Source organism: Centroberyx gerrardi, chromosome 8, assembly GCF_048128805.1.
Source record: "Centroberyx gerrardi isolate f3 chromosome 8, fCenGer3.hap1.cur.20231027, whole genome shotgun sequence".
Classification (NCBI taxonomy): Eukaryota; Metazoa; Chordata; class Actinopteri; order Beryciformes; family Berycidae; genus Centroberyx; species Centroberyx gerrardi.
Window position 1 is genome coordinate 12,627,385 of NC_136004.1, and position 19,225 is coordinate 12,646,609.

Sequence of the window (19,225 nt, forward strand, 5' to 3'; positions counted from 1 at the left end):
TTGACTAGGTCATAAAAACAAGCAGTATCTGGCTTTTTTGATGATATCCAACTTTAACAGCTATAACAAGTGAATGACCTTTCACCTTTTGCAGTGGAAAATCACAAACAAGGCCTTAGAATTTGTGCATGAAGCCTATTGAAACATCTACAGGAATATGGCACTGACTTATTGTGATTCTACGGATATTGCACACCCAAATGTTAATTTTTGGAGACAACTGCAGTGAAGTGGGAGAAATGGAACATGAAAATCTCCCTCACTCATTGTGATTCCTAGAATGTGCTAAAATCACTTACATCAAGGAAACAAGTGGCTGAAGATTATAGTGGAATTTGTTACTTTGGATCTCTGTGATGCTGACTTTTCCGACTTAAACAAGCGCCCAAGCTATCACCTCATTCCTGAAAGTTGGTTATGTTCTGAATTTACCATTTAACAAGTTTATAAGGGCCACTCAAATGTGCCATTGATTTCTCAGATTGGATTAACAGAACAGAATCCTGATAGATTATTTCAAATGTTAATTAAATGATTTTCATTTTCCTATCCCTGCAAATGGACACTGAATCCCATCACCATTAATCGTATCTCTCCTTTTGACCATTGGTCTCATCAACTATGTACAGTAACTCCTTTCATAAACTGACTGCTGATGCTTTATGCTCATGCTCTAGGCCAGAGGGACAAGTGAGGAGACAGGGTGGGAAGGACCGAAAATACAAGCCATCTCCCAGTTGCATGGCACAACTCCATCCCCCGGTAGAGGAAGGTGAGATGCCAAGATAGCAGAACACTAAGGCCTGGACTTGGACAAGACTGTAAAGCACTGCACCAAGTAGCCCTCCACTGCAGGAGGAAAACATCACTCAGCATTTCTTAATTATTTACAACTCCCACCCCCATTGCTCTTACCTCTGTATAAGTCCCCGCTTTAAGGCATTAGTGTGTGCTTTATATATTCATACCTCTATCGACAAAGATTTTTAACACTTTGTGTGTGAACACGTACAGCGGGCTTTGGGGGAGAAAGGGGAGAAAGAGACAGAAGAGGGTCTGACAGAAAGGGGAGATTACAGAAGAGAGAAGAGACAGAAGAGACTGTTGGGATGCGTCTTGGGAAAAAGAGACCGTCTGGGAAGTGGGTCCTTCAAGTCTATGGCATGGACAAATTATCCATGTTTTCAGTCATACAATTGGGTTGACGGGGACCATCTGTGAAACCATCTGTGAGGACACTTCACCTCTCAAATGTGAGAGTGTCGCGCCGTTTCAGATCCACACAACTACATCCTCTCGGCAGGCTTGGTTCCAGGTCCCGCATCGCTGGAGAACAAACAGGAAAGACCATCCAGTGACCGACAAGCTATCGTGCTGTTAATACCCCGCTATCATGGCAGCCCCATCCAACAGGACGGAGCAGGGGGGGTACTGGAGACAGACATGGCTGAAAAAAATTCAGCACCACGTACACACGGAATTAGCAGTCCGTATCCTGTCTCAAACTCACCAAAAAAATGCTTCCTGTCCCACATTTTCTCTAAGATTCTGATTGCCTTTGTCCAGGCTTCCCTCTAGAAACGCTATGCACGCGTATAGTGATGCCACACATCAAACATGGAGCATTCACCTAACCACACTCCAGCAAGGGCCTGCAGTAAGTCTCTAATTTGCCTGGCTGATGGTGATTCATCCCTGCATGCCCCAGAGGTAAGAGGTGGGACTTTGAGAATTAGCTGCAGATGCATTGGTCAGTCACTCTCCTTCAATTTCCACTCATCTTATCTCTAAGAAACAGGTATTATCAGACAGGGGGCATTAAATCAGCATGCTAAATGTCCATCCTAAAGCAATTATGCATCAATTTGCTACTCACAAGAATTAAACTACAGCTGTTGGGTCTGTTGAGATCATTTCCATGGCTGGTAATATAAAAAGGAACATGTCCCATCTCCTTTCGGTCCCTCGGTGTGATGGCCGTGATTCTGCCCCTGGTCATGCTGCAGGAAGCCGGCTCTGAGGATCTGGCACAGTTCAGCTGCTGGATATCTGACCCTCCCTCTCGTCCCAGCCAACCAGCAGGTACAATGCCCCTGAGTGTTTTTAGCAGATCTCTGTTTGCAAACGAGAGCCTGTTCGAGTCTGAAAACACCGCAACACTAAAAATAATCTTTAGCCCGACTTTTCAGGCAAAAAACTCAGCGGACAGCGCTCGGCTTGAAAGGTGATCATTTGGCTCGCTCTCTGATCCTCCGGGGCATGAGCATCACAGCAGCTACAATATGTGCACAGTGACGGTGATAATCGGCTAAATGTGTGTCTCAACAGAGATGTGGAATGGCAGCAGATGGGAAAAAGATGTTGTTTACAGATATGTTGATATCTCAGTGGCGAAGTGGATCCAACCACAGCCCGATTCCAGACAACAGAAAGGCTGTTTTTGATTTTTAACCCCTCGCTCTCTTGGAGGCATCTGGTTTAAAGGCCACACTAATTACATCTGTCTTCTCCAATATACCAGAGCGTTTAGGTAGATCTAATCACCAGTTTCAGAGAGGCTGGGATTTCCACTAATGAATTGATTCTCATCCACTGGCCTGATGAGAATCTGAGCACACAGCCACTCCCTTTTGAAGCTGAGCCACAAATGACAGAATAGGTATTCTTAGCAGACAACATATTCAAAAGCGGGGCGTAAAAACATACAGAGATTCTGGGTATAATCTATGATTTGGGTTTATAGCTCCATATAGGGATTTTGAACAGTACTGAGGAACATGGAGGAGTCATGTACCTTTACCAACTGTGGCCATGGTAACAGCAAGATCAGAGGAGGAGAATCAGAATGATTAAACACTGTCTGTGTGTGTGTGTGTGTGTGTGTGTGTGTGTGTGTGTGTACCAGTCTGTGTGTTCACACAAGGGCATGTCTGTACCAACTTTCAAAGCCCATGCATATGGGGTCATTGTTTCAATATCAGTGTCAGTGGATCAGTAGACCTGCTCTCACATCAAGAAATATGGTTGCAATTTGTTACAAATGATCCATCTTGCTTGATTGATTCTCACCATTGCTATAAATAGTATCAATTGAAAAGACAGCATGGTTAGAGGGGGAAAATGAAGACAAGCCAAAGACACGGGATTCTGGGTATATACAGCTGCCTTGTATCCTCCAGCTTTAAATAATGCAGTTAGCGTGCAGAGCACTTACTTCGTTCCTCCATCTCTTTTTTTTTCACCTCTTCCCTAAACACCCATCTTTCCTATTCCTCCCTCCATCTCTCTACCTCTGTCTTTCTCTCTTGCCTTATATGATATGAGCTAAGAAACGTCTTTCCGTCTTCCTAAACATATTTTATCCTTCTTCCATTCTTTCTCTGTATACATGGCATCATGATAGGCTGACAGAGAAAGAGAGAGAGAGAGAGAGAGAGGGGGGGGGGGGGATGAAGACAGAGAGAGAGGTGGCAGCATAAGGGTGTCGTCCAATCACTGTGGTGGTTGTTCATGTGAGAGGAGGCAGCTGCAGAAATCTCAAACCGTTCATTCAGTCTTTTTTTTTCCCCTCCCCCATTTAATCCCCATGCTTCAGGTCTATGTGAGGGGTTGGAGATGGTGGAAGTGGGGGGAGGATTCCAAACCTCGATTTTCCCATCCTCCCTCCATACTAAGGCTGGTAGCAATGGACTGCAATAAGTCCATGGTGGGTCTTTGCCTCTGTTTACACACAGCGCTCTGACCATAACCCATGGGTGCAGAACGAGATATCGTCGTCACAACAAGTAGGCGACTGAGTCACCTGTCCTGTGGCACAGCTGGAGTTGAGCTGCCCTGCCCAGATAAGCACTGGGAGACACAGTCATCATTGATGTTTTCCTCCTAGCCTGCAGGCACATCAAGCCCCAATGTGTGCTCCTAAAATCCTGCAGCAACGCCCAGGGACCGCAACCACACAACCTCCCAAATGACTTACCAGGTCTGTTTTTCTTAGAACAGATCTGCAACAAGGAAGCACCCGTGTTGCAGGAGTGCAGTCAGCCACCAGTCTCATTTTAATGAAGCTTGGGGAGGGGAGGGAGGAAGAGAGGGGGGTGTAGGGATGAAGACGGTGGGCTATTATTAAGCTATACACCAAGTGCTTTTTTTTTTAGCATAATCGTTCATGAATAAAGTATTATCAGTAGTAGTATTATCAATCAATTACATAATCATAGCACCAAAGCTGTAGTTTGTTTCATTTCACATTTCAAAATAAGAAGGTAATCTCAGCTTTAACAATGCCTCTACATGAATGACAGCAATATTCTATTGCATAGCAATGTTTTTAATAAGGCATTTTTTTTTTATCAAGAAACCATTGAAATAACAAAGCAGTCTATCATATGTTCATTTGCATAATTAGCACCTCATATAGGTTAATTAGTCACAGCCTCATGCAGATTCACTGCCTTGCAGACATTCATAAAAAGCCATTTTCAAATGGCTCTATAAGTAACTGGCTCATAAAGGCAATGAAAATGTGTTTCATCATATGAGAAAATACATGCAATGAAATATGTTTCATTGTAGCAGATCATTTTCAGTCTCGTCTCTTGTGAATGAAATCCTTAATTCATTCAATTCGTAAATGAGAAATTGTAATTCACTGAGCTACTGACTGAATGCAATAACCTTACAGTGGTTTATGTTGAGGATGCAATGTTTCAAAATCCTTCGAAGGCGATCGGATACCCTACCTGAGAATCCAGCCCGTCTCCGCTCTCTCCCTCTCAGGAAGCTTGTCAGGGAATGATGCGGACTAAATTTCTGTGCAGCGCTTGGATCCAACCACAAAGTCAGTCATTGCGCATGGTGCCAGTCACCAAAGCCTGTGTTTTTATTTTTTTGCCTACAGGAGTACTTTTGTAGCGTATTCCTGCGCTGCCTGTCGCTAGAGGCACAGCTGATCTCCACACTGCGTGGGAACTCGTCCTCTCTCCTCTGTGGAGGATGGAAAGCCCTTGGTACCCTGGGAAGGAAACCCCTGGATCCAAAGTGATAACACTGATGCTCAAGTGGACAATCATCACCTGCTCCAATTGTCTCTGTAACAGCCCAAAGCGCAACCCTATTAGATTTGTTCAGTCCCCGAGCTTGCCTTATAAATTTGGCTTACCAAACTAAGCCCTAACTAAACATCACCATAACATTTCTATAATGTTCATATAAGGCCTTGTAGTGCGCCTGTTGTGCCTTAACCTGCGTTTTGGTACTTTATTTTTTTTTATCCTACATCGTCCAATACTAGCTGTATGATATTTTTTAAGAATTACTAGGTCATTCAATATTTTTTGTCGTAAGGGTCATCTCTGCATTTCATTTTGTGTTCTCTGAAATTTCCAGATTGTCTCTTGATAACTTTACTCTTTACCGCATTAATTGGCAGAGAGACAACAGATTGGAAACACCGGAGCACCGATCTTCATTAGGCCTATTCCTAAAAACAACTTAATTTGTTGCCACTTACTTGTCACTTACATTTTTTTTCAGTAAACTGGGTTGAGTTGGGGCTAATATTGTTTTGCAGCAAAATGTAGCTCCAAGACGTGACAAGTGGGTTTCTGAAGACTCCCTCAGTGTCTCAATTTATATGGAGCTTTGCTCATCTCCACTTTATCCCTTCAAATTGTGAAGACATTGCGCCATCTAAAGGACAAAGTGTCCATTGCACCCAAAAGACAGTGACGTGCGCCTCATCCAATTTTATCGTAAGTGATGCCTACCAAAAGAAATCAGTGGAATCAGCACCAAAATGTGAAGACACGTTTATTTCCACAATAGTCTGAATTGATGGTGGTGGTGGCGCAGATACTGATGCGTAATTTTGTTTGGTCATATGATTGCCCCACCTACATACAAGCAAAGTGTACAAGCGAAGCGAGAGGTTTCACTCCTTCCCACTTCCGTGTTCGCTTTGCCTGTTAGAAAGATGAGCCCGCTCCTTATTTGGTCTCACACTCGGTCCAGTGTCATTACTGTGCTATTTTATTTAGCCAAACAGCGCAATGTTTAAGATGTTAGTAAGGTACTGGTAGCGTTGTGAGACCTAGATGTTCCTCAACGTGGGTAAAACAAAACAAAAACTCTGGTTTCGCGCATGCGTAGAATGATGGTTGTGGATGACTATTATACTCTTGATTGTTTTTGCACAAATTGGCTACTGCATACCATAGATAGCTTTCCTCTTAGGTAATTAGGGTATTCATCAATATGATATTTTAGATGTATGCTGTTAGCGGACAGGAGTTTCCATAGGCTGGAATAGGATGTGAAAATCTTGATAGTCAATCTTCTTTGATCATGTGATCGCCTCGCCGCTGGAGTCACCTGACTTGTTGTGCTGTTGAAGTAAAAATGGCTGCTCACTTATCATACGGAAGAGTTAATTTAAACATTTTGAGAGAAGCAGCACGAAAGGAGCTTCGGGAGTTTTTAGACAAATGTGCGGGAAGCAAGGTAACTAGCATCACAAAAATTGCAAACCATGACTGAAACAAATATTTACTTTACGGTTTCTTCAGCCGTTAGTCACGGACCTGTCAATGGTCGGCCCATACTGTAACAAATACATGGCACAATAATCCAGGATATGTTTATATGTTTGAAAATGTACCAGAATTGGCCAAAAATGTATTTGTACACTTGTACATTTGTGCACATTCATTCTAAATATATCTTGGACACTGAATATACATCTATACTTCAAACATACTCCTCTGCTTTTGACTACATAGCTAGCATCTGCAAATATCTCCACGAATGAATGTCATCTACATATACAATACATTTTGGACATTTTTACCATTTTGAAACACGTCTCTAAACACATCCTGAAGTACATGTGAAATGTGTTTTTCTTGGTATGGGCGGCTCCGACGGTCATTAGTTTATTCTTTATTCTAACCAACAAATTGTCAGCCAAATAGGTTATATCAACCATCGTTTCCACATGCAGATATTGGTCCAGTTCTTGGTAATGAGATCTCTAACTTCATGTGCTTTTGCTCTCCAGGCCATAGTGTGGGATGAATATCTGACAGGACCTTTTGGACTGATAGCACAGTATTCCTTATTGAAGGTAAGTTCTGTCTGTTCACATACTGTTTTTGTGTAGCAGAATAACCTCACAGCCCAGGCTTGGATCAGGATGAAACAAATCTGAAGTCAAAGGGATACTTCACCTGTGATGCATCTGTTTGTTATTTTTCTACTATAGAGAAAAATCGGGTGCTGTATCATTATGTCTGTGTCTTTCAGGAACATGAAGTGGAGAAGATGTTCACCCTCAAGGGGGGCCGCCTCCCACCCGCTGACGTCAAAAATATCATCTTCTTCGTCCGTCCCAGACTGGAGCTTATGGACATCATCGCTGAGAATGTCTTTAGGTTTGTTTCGTCGAGGCATTTTCTCCACATCACAGGCAGACGGTCAAGTGTATTTCCCATTTCCGCAGCTTTTTAACACTCTCACCCTCATTTATGCACCTTTTAGTGAGGATAAGATGCATTCCCGCGACTTCCACATCCTGTTCGTTCCGCGGCGGAGCATGCTGTGTGAACAGCGGCTGAAGGAGCAGGGCGTGCTGGGCTCCTTCACCAACATTGACGAGTATATCCTGGACCTGATTCCCTACGATGGGGACCTGCTCTCCATGGAGTCTGAGAGCGCTTTCAGGGTGTGTGCAACCTGTACCTGCCAACTGTGTCCACCACTGTCCTGCCATACAAACACAAACAGCAGTAACTACTAGGGATGGGACGATTTACTCACGATACAATTCGATACGCGATACAACCGCGATATGATGTAATAAATAGAAGTTCAGTGACAACAAAGTGTGACTGTGCAGAATTATGTTTATTTCTGAGACACAAATCTTTCTAGCAATGGCACTGGCTTGCTAGAATGTAAACAACAATTTAAAAATGTCTTTACAAAGTGGAAATAATATAATTTTCAAGCCGTCTCATTTGTGATTACTACAGCAGAATAAAATGTAGCTAATATCACGATTCATTTTTCTGCCCCACGATATGTATTGTCACATTTTTGTATTGCGATATATTGAATTTCGATATATCATCCCATACCTAGTAATTCTATTTGCATGCTATAAAGGTCAATGGTCATGACTAGAGTTTAGATTTCAAATCAACAGATTTGAAATTCTACCTATAATTTCTATTCAATGATATACAGTGCACCTCTGCACCAACAGTAGTTTTGTCTAGTTCTGCAGATAATAGATAAGCGATGCAGTGATTTTTTTTTTTCAGTTTCACTACTACTGCTTTGTAGGTCAGTGTAGTTGGGTGTGATAGTTGTTCGAATTACTAAGTTCACTAGAAGGAAATCTTTAAAATTCCACACCTCATCAGGATTTATAGCTCTTACATGACTCACATGACTCATTTCACCCCCTTATGTCTCTTGCAGGAGTGCTACTTGGAAAATGACCAGACAAGCCTTTATCACACCGCCAAAGGCCTCATGACCTTGCAGGCGCTGTATGGCACTATACCGCAGATTTATGGGAAAGGAGAATGTGCGCGGGTGAGTACGAGGTGTGAGGTGGAATAATGTTGCATGGAAACAATAACGACAAGTGAAACTGCTAGTTACACCCGGACAGATACTCGGCAGCAGTCAGGTATGTGAATTGTTCTGAGGAGGATATTCTCTTCGCAGCACGTAGCCAATATGATGCTGAGGATGAAGAGGGAGTTTGCTGGCAGTCAGAATCAGATCCTGCCAGTGTTCGACACCCTGCTGCTCCTGGACCGTAATGTTGACCTGCTCACCCCTCTGGCCACGCAGCTCACCTACGAGGGCCTCATTGACGAGATCTATGGAATCACTAACGGTCAGGATGAACTTTTGGATTTCTTCTCATCGTATTTCAAGTGTTGGGTGTCTAATGTATGCTGTGCTTCTTCTGTTTTCTGACTGCGCTCTTTTCCCTCGTCCTCGTTATTGTTTCCTCTGGTCGTGTGCATCCTCTGAAACACAGGTTACGTCAAGTTGCCCCCTGAGAAGTTTGCGCAGAAGAAGCAAGGTGAGGCGGGTAAAGATTTACCCACAGAGCCTAAGAAGTTGCAGCTCAACTCAGCGGAGGAATTGTATGCGGAGATAAGGGACAAGAATTTCAATGCTGTCGGAGCAGCGCTCAGCAAGAAGGCCAAAATCATTTCTGCTGCCTTTGAGGTTGGTGTCACCTCAACTCCTTCCTCTTACCTTACTTACATGCTGTGAAAGAATTGTAATGTTAGAGTGCCTTTTATAATATGAGAGGACAAACTCATGCAGTTGCAATGTATGGTACTTTCAGGTAGAGCTGGGTGATATGGTTGAAATCAATATCACAATAATCATAAGGATTTTTTCCCCGATATCGATATACATATCACGATATGACTTATGTGTGCAACATCACGTTAAATAATCAAACTGATGTTCATCACATTGAACTGCATGATGTTGTTAAGTGTGATGTCATAACATGTTTGATACCTCATTTTGTCAGAGTTTTGAAATAGAATTAGCTTATCATCAATTTGACAACAGATTTGTGCATCATATCAAAATATTTTCATATCATCTCGATATGATTCCACTAAAAGACGATAAGCGATAATATTGAATTATTGCCCAGCCCTACTTCCAGGAAGCCATCCTACATCTCTCCAAGTATCTATCCAGACACTTCAGATTGTCCAATCTGATCATAATCTCTGAGGCAATTTGCCACAAAGGTCATAACAGAAAACCGATAGATTAGGCAAGTGATGACAGTCGCCCACAGATAAGATAAAGTACTGATCTTTCAAGCATAATGTTTGACAAAGCCACAATAATAGAATTCTTATTTTGGCTTTTGGTAATCTCCTTACTGTATATAGTCTTGTCTATTGATGTGTCATTAGCTCAGTTGTAAACTGATGCTGTTTGATGTTGTGCTGTTGTTTGTAAGCACATTTAATGCACCATCATACGTGGCTTGAGCCCCTGGAAAGCAATGAGCATCAGGAGGCTACTGTTACCTAATGTTGTAGGTTTTTCAGGAACCTCATTTTGTGTTTGTGTGTGTGTTGTCATTGTTGAGTCACATGTGAATTTGTGTAGATATGCAGTAGACGGAGATAATATTTTGTGTGAGAGTTGTGGTTTATAGAGAGACTTGGACAGGGGTTAAACTGTTTTTTGTCTGCTAATATAATTAGACAAAAGGGCCTCTGCTTCCCCACCTCAGCTTTAGGTGTTAACATCTTAATTGTCTGCCTTGCCCAGACCTGTTTTACATCTCATTTCATTTTCTGCTGTGCTGTATGATGGATTTTTGATAGTAATCAAATTGGTTTACATTATTTAAATGCCTTTTCTGAGGTGCCATGTTTAATTTATTAACAGCTTGGCAAATGATGTGATATTTGTTCTTGTCTTACAGGAGCGGCATAATGCTAAAACAGTGGGAGAAATAAAGCAGTTTGTGTCTCAGTTGCCTCACATGCAGGCGGCACGCAGCTCGCTGGCCAACCACACTTCAATAGCCGAGCTTATCAAGGACATCACCAGTGCGTAAATAACCTTCTCTTCTTTCCCTTTCAATCCCATAAATTCTCATTTCTTCTCTTCCATTGCAATTCTCAGTGGGATGCCCATATTTTCATAAATGGAAAATAAAGCGTTGTGCACTGTGAAGATTTGGCAGTGGAATAAAAATAGTAAAAAAAAAAAAGAAGCCATTATCCATCAACCCCAGGGTACATCTGTTTGAGGTGAAAATATAAATCACCTAAATAAAAAACTTCCAACTTCCCAACCCAAAAAGTTTTTTTATTAGTGCCATTTTCTATCTCTGTTTGCCAAAGAATACCTTTTTATATTATAGTTTTTAAGCATTCACCAAATGAATGTCTCTTTTTTTTCAGCATCTGAGGCCTTCTTTGATAACCTAACAGTGGAGCAGGAGTTTATGACTGGAGTTGATACAGACAAGGTATTCCCCACCCTTCCACCCATTGTTTCTCTGAGGCAGTTTTGTCTTTAGAAGGTAGAAGGAGGCTATATTGCATGCTCAAGCTCTCACTAATGCCTTATGGTCTTTATTTCACTATCACGGAGACTGCTGTTGATCCACATGTAGATTTACAATCCATGTGTTCCTGCTCGCATCCTTATGCCTGTGGTAGCATTGTCCGTATGTATTAATTCATTTACGAGTTATCTACATTTCTACATAAATACCTTTGTGAAATATGATTATTTTGTAAGTTTAAAAACGATCAGTGTTGTTTAATGCTATCTTACCTGTAATATCAGCTACATCTTCTACATGCTTTGCGAATTAATGATGAAAGATCTGGAGATTAGAGTACTACATTGTCAATTTATTCCATAATTAGACACATTGTAAATTTAAAAACTCATACGTTAAGTTACATTTCAGGCATCTATAAGCCTATTGTCAAGTTACAGCTAATTCATTGAGATGTACATGTTCTGCTATGATTTTCAGTGGACAAAAGAACATCAAAAGAACATCAGTCTATGGAGTCTTAGTTGAAGAAAGGTGTTTATCTGAGTGTCATGCCCTTAATCTGTATGGAGAACAGTACAACCACATATATCACCTGGCACAACAGATCAGCCAATAGCAGATGGCAATTTCAGTAGCATGCTTTTTACCATTAGATGTCAGGATTTACACAGATTTGGGTTTGGGGTTGAGTTACTCTCTAAGATGGAACAGTAACAAACAAAAAGCGTGGCATGCCATGTTATAAAAGAGTTAAGTCGGAATGATCTTGATGATCCAGGTGAACACGTACATCGAAGACTGCATTGCCCAGAAAGATCCCCTGATCAAGATTCTGCGTCTGGTGTGCATGCAGTCTGTCTGCAACAACGGCCTCAAGCAGAAGGTGTTGGACTACTACAAGAGGGAGATTCTCCAGGTACAATATATGAATTGAAGCTTTCCCTATACAGTTATTGTTTTAGGACACTTGCTGTTTTTCATGATCAGCTTTAATTTGGTGGTGTAGTAGTTAAGGCTGAGCCTGATCAGAAAATCAGAAAATCATATCTTCTCTACCTCCCTGTATCCCTGTTCTCATTCCTGCTGTGTGAACAAAGAGAAACTAGTGAACCAGAGTGTACCGTGCTCTTCTTTTTTTAAATAATCACTTACTTTGATTGAATGAATAATTGAAACAATTTTTTTTTTCTGTTTTGTCAAGACCTACGGTTATGAACACATGCTAACGCTGAACAACCTAGAGAAGACAGGTCTGTTGAAGCCCCAGACAAGCTCCAGGAACAACTACCCCACCATTAGAAAGACCCTTAAACTGTGGATGGAGGACGCCAACGAGCAGGTAAGTCCTGTTGGTGAGATTTATGGGCCGCTATAGAAAAGCACTTTAAGAACTGAGCCAGGAGAAATTTTAAGGGTGTGAGGACCTCAACTGACCTCTGGACTGGGTGTGTTTTGCTCTCTTCAGAACCCCAACGACATCTCCTACGTGTACAGTGGCTACGCTCCGCTAAGCATCCGACTGACCCAGGTCTTGGCGCGGCCCGGCTGGCGCAGCATCGAAGAGGTTCTGAAGATGCTCCCAGGCCCCCACTTTGAGGAGAGACAACAGCTGCCCGCTGGGCTTCATAAGAAACGTAAGCGCCGATAGAAACCGGGGCTGCAGTTTGCCCCGCTGCTCACCAAATGGAATAAAAGTAAATGACCTCCTGGGTGCTGCGTGTAGATAAGACATGGCTTTGTTCCCATCATGTCAAATGCTGAAGAGCAGCAGATTTATTGCACAATGTTGACAATAGGACAGGGCGAACGTCGGAGTCTCTGTTTGTGCAGGTTTTTGTGTGTCTGTGCTGACGAGAGGGATGTATAGACGGGACTGTGGTTAATTTGTCAGTGACCACCAGTATTTTCCTCCAATTTCCCGCAGTCTTTTCATATTGGCTATTGCCGTTGTAGGTGTTGCACTGATGTGAATAATGAATTTAATTATACACTCACTGTGAAATGTGCTAATTAGAGCTGTGACTTTGGGTATTAGACAGTTGACTTGTTTGTGCATGTCCTCCCCACATTGAATTTTAAAAGGCGATAATAGAGGACTCTATCTAAGGGAGGGTGATGGCTAAATTAGTATTTTCAGAATCCAAAATAAGGTCCTTAAGCAGATTGGGCTTTGCCTTTTTTTATATTCAGTTGTGTTTAGTTTCACTGAGTGATGGCACAAATTTGAATGAGATACCATATCAAGGGTAAAATGTAACCCAGTCACAAATTCCCATATAAATATATTAAATACCCTGAATAAATGAAGAGAATAATACAGAAATAAGGATAATTATTCATTGTGTAAAATAAATTAGATTAGTTGTGTTTCTAGACGTGATGATTCTTCTGAAAATTCTGTTGATGACACTTGGTAAGCTAACCAAGGTGTTAATTAGTGCTGTAAAATTATTATTTTCTTGTTTAAAACAACAGTTAACCTGATTGATGTAACTTGGTTTAAGTTGAATTGTGTAAAAAAGTTAAAAAAAAAATGTTGTTTCATGCTTGGAAATCAATATAATTCGAGATTGCATTGAGTTATATTATGGTGCGTTCACCTCCATTTCGGAAAAATTTGCATTTTGTGAAACATAACATAGTAACTCCATTCAAATGTATTGCAACTCAATTGAAATGTATTATGCTGTGTTTGAGTGCAAGCTTGTAAAATGCAGCTTTTGGCTAGAAACTGCAATGAATACATTTATTTGGATTAGAGATTAAGCTTATGTTGTACAACAGTAGAAAATAGATAATATAGGGTGAATTATGTCCTGTTTTACAACATGTCAGGTTTTTTAAGAGACCCTTAATGGTTCTTCAGCATTTTGAAGTGGATGGCTAGCTACCCAGATGATCCAATTTCAACACTGAACAAACACACACATAAAGGATCCTAAACACACAAACACACAACAAAGACTATACATTTAGTTAGATACGTTTTAGTTTTATTTTTTAATTTCTATTATTTTACTGTTGCCGGCTGTAAACTTAAAGTGTACGTTGGTTATTGTTTTACTTACCTCAACCCTACCATAAAGGAGTCGAATGGTCTTTCCTGAGTCGGGTGTCATTCACGTGTGGTCAGATGTCACCCTAGCTTAAACAAACCTAGAATCTGAGATGTGTTCTTACCTTCTTTCTGGTCCACGTGGGTTACAAAATCATACAGGAAAGTAATTGTGTGTGGTGTGTAGTCTTAGATGATTTTGAGTCAAGTGTTCTCATCTTTCCTGCTTAGTGAATTTCATGTCTACCAGCCTACCCAGAAGTCCTGTGTCTGACCTTCCCGCTCTCCTCTCACTGTCTTACAGGCCAACAGGGGGAGAACAGGACTACACTGGTCTTCTTTCTCGGAGGAGTGACGTACGCAGAAATAGCGGCTCTGCGTTTCCTCTCCCAAATGGAAGACAGTGGGATGGAATACATTATTGCCACCACCAAACTCATTAATGGTACCAGTTGGATCAAATCCCTCATGGACCGGCCTGAATTCCAGACCCCCTGAGTCACCTTCAGTTAGAAGGTGCACGCACACCTGCGCACATCAAACACTCTTATCGACCAGAAGACCTTGGCGGCTATTTTTATGTCCATATCAATGTACTGCAGGTGTCTCATTGATGTCTGCACTGGTGAGACAGCAGCTGGCTCTTTAAGGTTTCCCAGTCCTTTATTTGCACCCTCACAATATAATGTAAAGTTGCCCTGATGCTACTGTTTATTGTAGATCCCCTTGCCCTCATCAATTTGGTCCTTGCTCTACTAAGCAGCTGCACTGTATATATGTATGTATGTATGATGGAAAGCTTTTGGATGTTTGTGATAATGTATAACACAATAAAACATATATGTACTTTGATTTGCATTTTGTTTTGACTTTTTTTTTTTTGTCTTTTTTGAGCAGTTTTGTGTTTGGCTGTTACCTAAATAAAATCTGTTGCCTAAATAAAATCTGTTGCCTGAATAAATTTGTAAATGAAGTGGTCTCAACTAACTGAAATTCGTCTTATTATATTACATGGTTATATTAGAACTTTCTGTACATATTGTTGCTCATGGATCATTTGCAGAAAGGCAAGATGGTTGTGATCAGGGAGAGGAGAAGAAAGGAAGAGATGGGAGCGTATCCATCAGCAGCGGTCCAGCTCTCTGAAGGAGCAATTATCCCAGTAAACAGGCCTCCTGATCAGCCGATAATGGCCCTCTGCTGTCTGGAGAGCTTAGCCCATAGCAGCCCATGATTTGACAGCGCAGGATGCTGATTGAATTAGGAAGCCATTTGCTCCATGTTCCGGTAGCGGTAACTGTGCTGGAGGAGGGAGTTTGATCTCTGTTCCAGTCAATAGCTTCTCCGTGCCTTACACTATGAACATAGTGAGACACATTGACAGGAGCCAGATATGTCGGTGAGCTTGACTTCTATTTTAATTGCTTCCCTGTTGTTGATAGGTTACTAGACTTGAAAACAATTCTGCTTAAAGCGAAAATACTTAAATTGTAAATATTGTTTGACGTACAAAATCTTATTGTAGATGTTCTCTGTTTGAGGAGCAGGTGCACTGTGTGGCTTAACTTTCCATTAGGAAAAACCCAAGGGTTTCAGACCATTGTAATCAATTTAATTGCTTTTGGCTCCTCCTCTGCCATAAGGACTAGAAACAGGCAAGGCAACAGACACCAACTTGGACTTCTGGGCTGGCAGCACAGGAGCCCTCTTACTGATCAGCTCCTGTCCTGCACCAACAACACAAAGGTAAGATTGATGTAAGTCTGTTACTATTAAAATTCATGCATGTTTTACGCTTCAAGATTTAAGATAAATCTTTACAGTCTGTGCCAAGACAATGCATTTATACTCTATGGTTAAATAAGTGAAAGGTACACTATCACTGTATTATTACTAACATTTGTTTGAATGGTTTTTCAAGTTCTACATCATTATCAGACAGACATACATACAACAGGACAGCATCATTTTTGACAAAATGATTTTCTTACTCTCTTACTCAAAAACAAGAAGAGTATTACTTTTAGAATGGTTTATAGCTGTGCTTATGTGTAACTTTGCAAGTACTGTGTTCAAATAACGTCCTGGCAAAGCAGCCACTGTCAGGGACAGAAACAAAAAGATCTTGCCTTAAGAAATCAACACATTTCAAACTGTTGATTGCTGGGCATGTTTGCTTTCTCCATATGAAAACACAGAGCAACAGTCTACATTATTTCTGGGTCTAAACCAATGGAGAGCAGATCAATACTGAACCCATTTAGTGCAATTTACAAATAAATTATTAATAATGGTCCTCTGATAATGCAGCCAAGGCTTCAGCATATACAAGCCTGGATACTATTATAGGAGCTTCTTCACACAACACTTCTGATTCAATTAACCAAAAACATTTAACTTAATAAATTAGTAGTCTATGAAAATGTGCATTTTCTGTTTGTCAAATAACTTGTTTTTCATCATTTAGAGTAGAATTGAGGCTGAAGGGGTAAATATGACACAAATGTGTGTGTGTGTGTGTGATTGCAGAACAATGGGACGAGGAGAAAACATGGGACACTTGAGTGAACACACAGTTCGCAGGCAGAAGACACATGTGCCTCTGGACGTGGAGCCTTTGTCCATCCGCTTCCTCCGGACATTCAGAGAGATTCTCAAATTCATCCTCTTCAGCTACACGGTGCTGTTCGGCGCTCTGCTCCTGGCCCGATGGACCACTTATTTTATGGTGGCAAAGTAAAAATCAACAGGACAGCAGACTGTCAGTAGAAGAACAAGCCTGTTCTTGGACGTACAGCTCTTTAACAATTATGAAGTTATTAAAGGAGACCTTATTGGGATTTGCAGTCTTAATGCATTTTAATGTGATTATTATTAATTTTGTACGGTAACAACTGGTGGGAGGTGATCATTTTGTTTCCTTATTTGAGTCAGATACTGTAGTAGTAGAGTTAATCAATCAATCGAAGTACTATTCTTTATGGGATGGTTTAACAGACAAACCTTCCACTTCACCAGAGGCATTCTACATTGAAAATCATTTGAAGCGAGCTAAGTATAAATATTAGTGACGTGTTTGAATGTGCAATCTAGAAATTGCAATAATGTACAATAGTGATATTTCCTGAATCACAAAATGACCACAAGTATAAAACATGTGTTTGGTTGTGTAAAAAGTACATGTTGTTGTATGCTTGACTCCCAGATAAAAAGGTATAAAACTGTATAGGCTAAATTTTTTTAACTGGGGCAGCAACTTTTTGTCAAAATGTTGATTGTTCCTAAAGAAAGCACATCCTTGGTGACTAAAGTAGATAACAGTGGGGAGAATTGGCCTCTGCTCAGAATAGTCATTTAAACATGTTCTCTCCTAGTGCTAACTTATCGTGAATGAAATATGTGTGAAACTATTTGTCATTTCGCTGGGGACCCCTTGAACCCTATCAACTATTGAAGCCCAGTTTAGGAGCAATTAGCCAAAGTAATAGTTTTATAGGGGTGACATTTTTTCTTATTCCCATTTGTTTGTTGCTAGATCACTGGGAATGCTTAAGGACTGAGGAGTACAACTGTTACTTGATAGTTTGGATATTGACACAGGCTTGGGTGTGTTCAACAAGCGATGGGCCGTCACGACAACGGAGGAGCAACTTCTTTGATACAAGCACACTAAACAACGCTGTACCCCTACATCGTTATGATGAATGAGTTGTGATGAACTCAGATTCACACACAATTCCTCATCCTGACTTTGGCAAACAACATCATATGAAATAGTATGTCCAAACACACACTTGTCTCTCTAACACACGCACTTCAACTACTGTATGCACCTGGATGAAAAACTAATCCATTTGAAAGTGTCAACATCATTACAACAATTTGTAATGCTTAACGCCTCGTACACAATTCACTAGAGTCGACTCCAAAAGAGCCGATTCTCGATTCCATCATGTCAATTCTGAAAATCGATTCTACTAATAAACGGAATCAGAGTCGACTCCAAACTCTGGAATCGCAGAAACTGTTTCATTTAAATTAATTTGTAATTAATTAATTCAGATTTAGGCCTATCTATACTAATCTGTGTTCGACTGCCTTGGTCTGATCCATTTCACAACGGGGGGGGGGGGGGATCAAGGCTCACTGTTGAATGCCAACCATACATACATACATATAACTGAAATTGTTGTGTTGATTTTCATTTGGAATCGGAATCGATTTAGAATCGATTCCATCAATTCCATTACAAGGAGTCGGAATCGGAATTGACTCCAAAAAATGTGGAATCGTCCATCCCTACAGTTCACGTTAGCTAGTTCCGTTGGCGCCGAAAATCATTCAAGTCAATGGAGGACCTCTGTAATGGAGTAAATTCAACGCCCCCTTGTGGACAGCGGCTCCGCTCACAACGGAGTGGCGGATACTTTGGAAAGTTTCAAAGTTTGCGTTGGCAGCGGACTGTCAGAATCTGTTGTTTTCAACAGGAAGTGATCACATAACCCAAATGAATGGTTGGCATAGCAACTATCCAAACAATACCATGAGTGAATAAGATTTTACCAAACAATGTACTGTATGTATTTTTTTTAAAATATATTTTATTATTTGACATAAATAAAATATTGTGATTATTATTTTTGATGAAAATATGTTATCCATCCTTTTTTCGGTGCTAGTTTTGGTATAAATAACCAGCCTGTATAAGACAAATTACTTTTTCGAGCAAGCTAGTATGGACCAAAATACTCACAATGAAATTATTATATCAATAAATAATTAATTCAATCAATAATTAAATGTACCATTTTATTTTGAATTACTCAAAATAAGATTATTAAATGTACTATTTTATTTTGAAATATTTTTTGGAAACAAACCAATTATTCTTATAAACATTTCGTAATAGCCCTTTTCACAGTTGCACTTAATTCAAGTTAGCATTTCCCAATGTCGTTTTTCATTACAACAGTCTTCATTTCCCAAAGACACTTACCCGACAGACGTATTTTCTAACTCCAATTTCCCCAAGGAACTTTTTCATAATAACCAGAGACTTTTCACAAACGACAATCAACAGCAAGGGGGCG

The 19,225-nt window shown here is 40.7% G+C and overlaps 1 protein-coding gene and 1 long non-coding RNA gene across 2 annotated transcripts; both read left to right on the top strand.

Moving 5' to 3' along the window:
* The first annotated feature begins 6,386 nt into the window (after positions 1 to 6,386).
* Positions 6,387 to 14,987, top strand: vps33a (VPS33A core subunit of CORVET and HOPS complexes). The gene is made up of 13 exons (XM_071924147.2): positions 6,387 to 6,498; positions 7,055 to 7,120; positions 7,300 to 7,427; positions 7,534 to 7,717; positions 8,479 to 8,595; positions 8,731 to 8,905; positions 9,053 to 9,246; positions 10,487 to 10,613; positions 10,971 to 11,038; positions 11,859 to 11,996; positions 12,282 to 12,419; positions 12,546 to 12,714; positions 14,440 to 14,987. The coding sequence occupies exons 1-13, from the start codon at positions 6,397 to 6,399 to the stop codon at positions 14,631 to 14,633; spliced, it is 1,800 nt and encodes a 599-aa protein (XP_071780248.1). The 5' UTR covers positions 6,387 to 6,396; the 3' UTR covers positions 14,634 to 14,987.
* Positions 14,988 to 15,831: 844 nt separating this feature from the next.
* Positions 15,832 to 16,875, top strand: LOC144539589 (uncharacterized). Its single transcript, XR_013505035.1, has 2 exons — positions 15,832 to 15,881; positions 16,665 to 16,875. It is a non-coding gene; the product is annotated as an uncharacterized LOC144539589 (long non-coding RNA).
* Positions 16,876 to 19,225: the final 2,350 nt, after the last annotated feature.

Excerpts from the sequence above, each read along its gene's own strand:
- vps33a (XM_071924147.2), top strand. The coding sequence starts at position 6,397 with ATGGCTGCTCACTTATCATACGGAAGAGTTAATTTAAACATTTTGAGA. Across the intron at positions 7,121-7,299 it reads CACAGTATTCCTTATTGAAG|GAACATGAAGTGGAGAAGAT; the intron begins GTAAGTTCTGTC and ends TGTGTCTTTCAG. Across the intron at positions 10,614-10,970 it reads GCTTATCAAGGACATCACCA|CATCTGAGGCCTTCTTTGAT; the intron begins GTGCGTAAATAA and ends CTTTTTTTTCAG.